Consider the following 8,892-nt stretch of genomic DNA (forward strand, 5'->3'; position numbering starts at 1 on the left):
CCAAATATTTAATATGAATAACATAATCTGAAGTGGGAGGACCCAAATCAACCCATTCATTTGAGTCCTCACACATTGGATTCATTGATAACTTAACTGGCTATAGCTCTCGGAATCACTAGTTTGATTATTTTTCAAATGCATTACTTTTGTCTCCCTCGCTTAATTTTATGTTATACAATTTAAATTTTACGAAGTAACTTTCTTATTTTGTTTGTGATTTGAACCTATGATCTTGTAAGAGGTAACTTTTTTTATTTTGATCATAAATTTGAATATATAACCTCAAAGTTTTTTGGAAAAATAATTATACATTTTAAAATCATATAAAATATTATAAATTATAATAATTTAAAATATTTAATAGACATAGGAGTAAATTGGATTAAAAAAAAATTCTTATTTGACTTTTGAGAAGTTAAAAGTGTCAACAATAAACAAGGGCAAAAAGAATATTAGCATCCGTTAACTAAAAGAATTTTCACTTTTCTCCAAAAAAAATCATTTCACTGTACGTATTGTAAAACAACTTTTGATGATGAAAAACAAATCTTATATTTTCATTTTTGTTCACTTCTATTATATTTTTACCCTAAATATTTTATTTTATAAAAATCACGCATTTAAATTATATTTCATATATTTTAGAAATAGTAACATTCAAACAACTAAATATTATTTACAAAATTTATAACCAAATTTAACTCCAACTTTAAAATTTCAAATTAAAAAAATATCTGCAATAGTACTAATAGTTCGTTTATAAGATCTAATTATGTAATAGTTCGTTTATAAGATCTAGTGTACAATATTATGTAACTATTAATTTAAGATATTATTCTTTTAGAACACATTTAATTGTATATTTTAGATGAATTGATTGAGTTGGATGATTTATCCCTTTTTTTAAAATAGGAGGTGTAAATCATAAAATTTTAAATATCTTTTACAAAAAGTACATAATCAAACACAATTTTATTTTTCAAATACCAAACAAAATAATTTTTTTTAAAAAAAAATTTCTGGCCAAATGCCCCACTATATATTTTCAAGAAAAGTTGAAGGGCTATGACCCACTACTCTGACTAATTAACTTTTTTCACATCTTATTAGGATATTTTTTTATTTTATTTGTGGAGTATAAACAAATTTTTTTTTTTTTTTAAAAAATATGTTATTTTTAATGTATCAAATTAAATATGATATATATATATAAAAAAAATCTCAATGATAACTGATATTTCCATTATTACACTTTATTTAACACAATTCTCATTCATACTCTACTCCCTAATTGTGGTCATCCTCGTGATCCATAAGAATCCAAGATCCATTTTCGTGTTGAACCATTCCTTTATTCTTCTCGATCCACCACGACGCTGGCACTCCATATTCATCCTTCAACACATCATCTGCTTTATTCATAAGAGCAATATCCCGATTCATCTCCAACTTGAACTCTCCTTCGAATCCATGGGTTCCAGCGATTCCGTGCAAATAAACCTCCAAAATATGACCATTTATCTCTTTCTTCAAGTAGTCTGATTTTGTAGTATCAATGGAAAGTTCAAACCCAACATCTTCATACACTCTCCAATCTGTTTCACAACCCTCCACCTGTCCACGATCTGGCAGCTTCGTAATCAGATCAGAGGCATTGGTAATCCTCAAAATGTGCAAGTTTTTCAAATTTTCACAAGCTTTTTTGAAATTGATCTCTCCAACTCGTGGGCTAGCAAATAAAAATGCAGTCACTGGAAACCCCTTATTGACTTGGCTGACAGCTATGTCGATTGCGCATAGTGTGGCTAATGATGAACCCAAGCTGTGTCCTGTAACACTGATGCTAACTTCCTCCTTTTTGTATTGATCCATCAACCTTTTAACTTCTTCAAGAACCTGTTTGAATGTAAAAATTACAAAAGGGAATTTTAATGAATATCACCTGTGAAGATATAAAAAGAAAAACAGCCGTACCTGATCTCTAGCACTGGTTGTTCGATTGAAATTTGAAGCGTGATTAAGAGAAGTATAAATTGAATAAAAACCTTTGTGTACAAGAATATTATCCGTATTTTCTCTAAAGATTTCGATTGGTTGAACCATAGACGATTCGAAATCGTCATTCCATTCAGAGACAGTTATAGTCCCTCTCCAAACAATTAAAATGTCTCTCCTCCCTAATGCAACTTTACCTTCATCAGTAGCAACAGCAACAAACCCGATCCAATTCGATACTTTGACCTTTTCGGTTTTACTTGAAGCTCCATAGAAATATTTGGTGATTTCATATTTGTTTCTATGGAGACCAACCCTTGTGAAGAGGTTCTTTTTGGAGTATCGACTTGTTCCTCTGTATTTTGAAACTTTCTCATTATTAAATGAGTCGTAGATGGCTTGGGGCATTTGGCCATAGTGAATGAGGTATCGTCGGAGATCGTAATCCAAAGGGTCAAGTAAGCCTTCCCAATTGTTTTTTCCACTCAAAATCTCCCATCTTTCAGCTATGTTGTTTTCTCCATTCTCGATCCCCCTTTTCCTTTTCAAACAATTACTGATTTTTCTACTTACAACCTCCCATCCTTTATTAATGCATGCCATCTTTCAATACTGGATTTGTTTAGTTTTATTGCTACTACTGAAGAACTTGGCAATTTGAATTTGAATGGCAGATCTGAGCCTTTGCACCATTCGCGATGATTTACTTCTTTCATAGCCCCAGCACCACAGAGTACTTCCTCTGGTCCACTCTAATGAATTATTGGGGGGTGTGACACACCTATATTTGAAGACATTCATTATAATATTATTCGTTTCATTTTGTCAAGTTCTTTTTTAAAAGTAGAGAGGGTCAAGTAGTAATTTCATTAAAAAAAGAACAGTAATTTTAAATTTAAATATAATAGAGTACTACGTGAACCTTACCAAATACTTAGACATATGAACTACTATTACTATAAAATTATTGTGACCCAAGTTCATTTCTACTTTTTCACCATACTAAAATTAAACTTGTTCGCTCTTCCACTACACCATTGGGAGAGACAAATTTATTTTTTTGATTTTATCTTTAACATAAACTATTTATTTTAAATCATTTCTTGAGTAAATTAAAAACTATACATTAATTAGTACAAATATTATAATAAAATATGCACTTCACATATTATTTTTAAGAATTGTATAAAATTTATTGTGGACAAGTAAAAGTGAACTGATCAAATACATTATCACCGAATCACTCCTCTTTTGAAAACAAATGTACCACACGTGAACACTTCATTGTCTTTGTTGTAATGTTTTAGCTCTTCTTGAATGTTAGCAATATTCAAGTAAAGTGATTATTGCATTGCAAAATATAGTTGTAGTAAAGTGATGAGTGGTCACCATCCATTAAATTAACACTGAAAAATGCAGATACTATGGATATAGAGGAATCACAGTTGGTTGGCTACCTCAGTTTGATTCCCTACATTGTAATCTCCTCTCCATTTTGAAGGAGGCGCACTGTTGAGAGCCAGAGAACAAGAGTATGCGATTTTGAAGTTCTATTATTAAAAGGACACAAGCTAATAACCTTTTGGGCAATCAATGATACAATGAGCTTCTGTGCGTAAAGAACCAAACATATACACCAAGGCATTCTTAGGGCAGAGGTCCTGCAAGTCCAAGGTGATGAATAGTGTAGAACTCATCAATATTTTAGGATCGCTTCATACTCAGCTAAAGACAAATTGCAATCTTCATCATCATCTACATCAAATTCCATAGGTTCTGCAACTTTGATTTGCATCTTATTCTCTACAGCTAATCTCAAGAAACCTCGATAGATTTGGATTTTTGCACCATAAAGAAGTAGGATGCTGCCTGGCGTCATTAAGTCAACTACATGACAAAACCAGAGTTATCATAAGCATAAGCAATAGATATTATGCAAATAGCAGTAACTTTATGACCATCATTTATGGTTCCTTGATAGTGGAGAGCTAGATGGAGCAATATTGGACTGGGGATACAAAAAGAAAGAAAAGATGGAACTAGATGAAGGCAAATGAAAGAATAGAGAAAAAGAAGATGGCATTACCTTGTTCATTACGAGTAGTTAATATGATAGTTCCGGTTTCATCTCCAACTAGACTCTCAGCTACACGTGTGGTTCGGAAAGAAGAATAGTGGTATGACGGTAGGGACTGCTGCTCTTCCCTCTTGTCAAACACCACATCAGTATTCAGGACCTTAACAATTAGATTAATGCCCTCTGTCCCTGGCTTCAACTCATCCACCTTCACAAATCCTAGTAGAAAACTTGTGACTTATTACAAAAATGCATACTTTTCATATATCTTTATAAATAGGGAAATCAAACAACAAACAAAATTATGGCATGTTCATTAGGATAAGAATCTTTAACCCAATTTTTTCCTCCAACTTTATCTAAAGTGTAGATCGTGCTTATGATCAGAATAGATTTTGGCTATCATCTAAAAAAAGTGATTTTAGTTTCTCATTTATAATGCAAGAGGCAGAGGGAAGAACATTCACTAAAGCCCTTGTCCTTATCTGGAAAAAGAAAAGATGGAACAATTGCCCTCTTTGAACAATCTAACTCCCCCATTTATAATACAAAGCTTAGTACTTCTCTTATTTTGCTACCACATACTTGGCTTCATTATACAAAATCTGTTTTGATGTTCCTCTTGATCTTATCTGGCCACTAACAAGTAAATGGTCACTCAGAGCATATCATTATGTGTTTGATTGACCTCACTGAATAATATAGCATTATAGCACGGTGTTTGTAAGACTTAAACATGTCAAAGCAAGGTTGACTTGAACCTACAAGCTGAAGGAGAATACAATAATTGCATAAATATAAGAGTATAAGACACTAAAGCACACCTGTATCTTTGATCTTTGCCTCCGTCAGTTTTTCCTCCATTAAACAAATGGCTTCTTCTAGTGTAGCTTTCCTACCTTCCTCGAAATTCCAAAGCTGATGTGTCGTAGTTCTTTCCTTCATGCTATACTCTTTGATTTCTTTCAAGGCTATAACAACAGCTAAATATACTTCATATCCCCAGTCTTTCCTCAGTTGCTGGAGATGCTGGTCCTCTTGGTCTATTGTTTCCTGAAGCACAAATAATGGTTATGAAATTGAAATCATGTAACTTAAAGTAGAGAGAGTTCAGTTGCAAATGTTTCGGAGGGGACATCATATAAACAGTTGAGTTAGAATTCCACGGAAGGAGAGAAAAACTTCAGAGGAATAAATTGTATCAATAACAAGATGTTTGCTAATTAGACCATAGAAACTATAGAAATCAGTTTGAACATAATCATTTTGTTGCCCATTTCACTAATTTATTATGAAAGGGGTGTGTTTATTGCATCATTTGACTACATGAATGTCTTGACTTTCCAGAACTTACTTTCAGAAATTAAGAAACCAAAAAATTTCATTTCATTTGACAAGCAACAACAAATTGAATATATTTCTACAAATATTGAAGCTTAAACAGGTAAAAGGGAAGAAGAAAGGATTCAGATAGATACTGCTTGAACTTCCCCACTTAAGGTGACAGTTTTGAATGGATTCCACTTGGGGTTCTCCACATTTGCCTGCCATATAGAACACAATTCTGTCGCTTTTTCCTCGGCAACTTGATGAGAGAATTTCTGCTTGCATGCAGCGCGAAAAGGACAAGTATCAATGGCACCAAACCTTTTTATGCCAATATCCACATCATCATAGTTCAGCTCAGAAAGAACCTGAAAAAGAAAGAAAACAACTCGGTCATTATCGCATAAATTCAGAATGGAAAAGTGAATGAATAAGGAGTTTCCACATTGATTTACAAGTGCAAACCCTAGCAATTCATGTATTTGAAGAAATTACATCCAGAAAAGTTACACAAGCCAGAGAAGTATTTCACTAGCATAGACATCAATAGAACAAATATTGGATAAACAGATAGACCTTTTGACTTTTACACAATCTTACAGTGATGACAGTTTATACATGCGTTTCTTGCAACACATTTTCCTAGTGGTGACACTCACGTCATTGAATCTTTTCAACCACATCATCCATCTAAAGGGAGGAGTAGGCCACATGCAGAAAACAAAAAATCCCACAGACAAGCAAAGACGTTACTCTGCAAGCAAATGGTGGTAAGGCAACAGGCCAATGAACAGGTATTTTGCAATGGTTAGTGCCTACATGAGCCACACCATTCTCTACTCTTAAATACCTACAAAAAATTTGATCGGCAACCGCTAATACATCCTCATTTGAGATGAAGTGTACCTGTTACAGAATTTTCATTTACTTACATGTAGAAAGTCAAAACAGGTAGAATTCCCAAATACATACTATACTATCAAAGCACATAAATGTAAGAATTCCATACAGATGCTTATACCAAACATCAGATGATTAAAACCTTATGTGCATATTTTAAGAGTTACCTCAGCCCATAGCCTCTAGAATTTATAGGCTAATAGCTAGGGTACTTCTTCCAACCATGAAATAGAAGTAGAAAATCAACCTAAATCCTAGGAAATGGATTCCTCAAAGTCATGTAATTTCCAGGTAAAACAAGGGAACCAAATTCTTCATCAAATAGTAATATAATTGCTGGTAAGTCCCAAGACGACTATCAGATAAACAGACAACAAAACTTGCCACATACTTGAGGAATCGCTGGTTATATGGAATTTACTTTGTGCATAGTTCATACATGAGGAACATACTAAACCAAGTCTCGGGAAAACACGAAATTAGATGGTTCATGAGAAATGCATGAGGCTATATCCATTGTCAATGATGATTTAGGAGTTTCGACCTAGGGAACTTTTCAGAATGAAATCCTACACTGAATGCTTTCAAATTGCTTTCTAAGCAGATAGGTATAGACTCCAATTTACATATGCAGATTGAGGAGAAAAAGAAATAAAGAAATATAGGATAGAAAGTTGTTGGCTTAGATGCTGAGATTTGCTTATTCTGAGCATCAAAAGCATATTTCCTGGCAAAGAAACCATAGTAGTAACCTGATGTCGGATATAATTAGCAGATTTAAATGAATAATGCTTATGGCATAGCTGTAGTAAAATTATGTTTAAGAAATGTCCAAAGACCCATACACTAATCATCTTTTTTCGAGCTTCTACTAGCTCAGTTGTCTCACTTTCCTTGCCCTTAAGCTTCTTAGCTAAAGTTTCCCAATATTGTCTTTCCTTGGTGAGCTTTTGCACAGTTTTTGTCAACTCTTTCACCTTTTCCGTGGGTTCTTTATCTTCAACTTGGACCTCCCTTAAAGCTCTTATAGCTTGCTTATATGCTTTAACTTCCTTAGTTTCAAGCTCCTTCTCAAGCATAGCTATCTTACTCATTGCAGAGTCCTTCTCTATCTTATGCTCAGCATTTATATACTTTTTATAATCCTCAAACTTGGTTCTTAGCTCCTCTTCCTTTTGAAGCGGAGCATTCATATACTTTCCAATTTTCTCTTCCTTAGTTTCTAGCTCCTTCTCAAAAAAGGCTATCTTCTTGGCTGCGTCTTCTTTCTCCTTCTCTAGCTCCTCTATCTTACTTGATGCAGCTTGCTGCTCCATCTCAAGCATAGCTATCTTACTCATTGCAGCGCCCTTCTCTATCTTATGCTCAGCATTTATATGCTTTTTGAAATCCTCAAACTTGGTTCGTAGCTCCTCATCCTTTTGAAGCTGAGCATTCATATACTTTTAAATTTCTCTTCCTTAGTTTCTAGCTCCTTCTCAAGAAAAGCTATCTTCTTGGCTGCGTCCTCTTTCTCCTTCTCAAGCTGCTCTATCTTACTTGATGTATCTTGTTTCTCCATCTCAAGCATAGCTATCTTACAGAATGCAGCTTTTCCCTCCTTCTCAAGCAAAGCTATCTTATTAACTGTACGTTCTTTCTCCTTCTCAAGCAAAGCTACCTTATTAACTGTACGCTCTTTCTCCTTCTCAAGCTTGTATATCTTAATCAATGCAGCTTGTTTCTTCTTCTTTACTGCGACTATCTTACGAAGTGCAGCTTCTCGTTCCCTCTCAAGATGAGTAATCTTGCTCAATGCAGCTTCTACCTCCTTCTCAAGCTCAGCCTTACTTGATAGCAATTCATTCCCCTTCTGTAAATCAGATAATTTTCATCAGAAGCTAACTCAACGGGATTTTGAACTCAACGGGATTTTGAACTTGTTGTCATCCCATTTGTGTGTTTCCAGTTATTTTTATCAGCACTTACATGGGTGTTTGAATTTTCAGACGTTGTGATGATCTCCATTGTTCTCTTAGGTGTGTCAATCAGTAAAATGCAAAGTCTGATAACCTGAAATTAGAAATATGCAGAGAGCTGTAATCTGTATGTAAAGCTACCTCCTCCTCCTTTCAGTTTGCATTAATCAAATTTGAGCCACAAGAAGGGAAACTAAAATTCTAAATGAAAGTTGACTGACCTTTGAAATGAACTCATCAAAAGTAACCTTCTACTGTAAATTATAATCTCAGTTTTTTTTTCATCAGCGGGTGGAGTTGGGAAAACTGTGAAAGAAAGAAATGGAGGGAACCTTTTGAATTTTGAAACCCAAACCCTAAACTTATTTCCAGATTAAATTAATGAACATTTCCCCTATTCCCATTTATTACTTGTTTAGTTTCCAAATATTAAGAAAATAATAATTTGCATAATTAATTTACTATGTAATTATACTGATCCATAGAATTTCAAAATCAATTTACTATTAACTCTATAAATATATGAAGATGTAATATGTAAAAAATATTATTATTTTTTAATTATCAAAAATAATAAATAAAAAGTCAAAATAAAACAGAGAGAGTGATAAATACCATTATAAAATATATGAT

General features: G+C 33.5%; 2 protein-coding genes across 3 annotated transcripts; both read right to left on the reverse strand.

Annotated features, from left to right (window-relative positions):
* Nucleotides 1-1,149: 1,149 nt before the first annotated feature.
* Nucleotides 1,150-2,803, reverse strand: LOC101247684 (phospholipase A1-II 1-like). The gene is made up of 2 exons (XM_004232908.5): nucleotides 1,978-2,803; nucleotides 1,150-1,899 (listed from the first exon to the last, which is right to left on the reverse strand). The coding sequence occupies exons 1-2, from the start codon at nucleotides 2,599-2,601 to the stop codon at nucleotides 1,291-1,293; spliced, it is 1,233 nt and encodes a 410-aa protein (XP_004232956.1). The 5' UTR covers nucleotides 2,602-2,803; the 3' UTR covers nucleotides 1,150-1,290.
* A 733-nt stretch (nucleotides 2,804-3,536) lies between these two features.
* Nucleotides 3,537-8,634, reverse strand: LOC101252358 (factor of DNA methylation 1-like). 2 transcript variants are annotated; one of them, XM_069293635.1, is made up of 6 exons: nucleotides 8,481-8,634; nucleotides 7,147-8,353; nucleotides 5,554-5,769; nucleotides 4,900-5,128; nucleotides 4,085-4,294; nucleotides 3,537-3,885 (listed from the first exon to the last, which is right to left on the reverse strand). In XM_069293635.1, exons 2-6 carry the CDS (start codon nucleotides 7,738-7,740, stop codon nucleotides 3,695-3,697), a joined length of 1,440 nt encoding a protein of 479 aa, XP_069149736.1. In that variant the 5' UTR covers nucleotides 7,741-8,353; nucleotides 8,481-8,634; the 3' UTR covers nucleotides 3,537-3,694. The 2 variants fall into 2 exon arrangements, with proteins under 2 accessions (XP_069149736.1, XP_069149735.1); XM_069293634.1 differs by having other exon boundaries at nucleotides 7,147-8,506.
* Nucleotides 8,635-8,892: the final 258 nt, after the last annotated feature.

Source organism: Solanum lycopersicum, chromosome 2 (genome assembly GCF_036512215.1).
Source record: "Solanum lycopersicum chromosome 2, SLM_r2.1".
In the NCBI taxonomy this organism is placed as follows: domain Eukaryota; kingdom Viridiplantae; phylum Streptophyta; class Magnoliopsida; order Solanales; family Solanaceae; genus Solanum; species Solanum lycopersicum.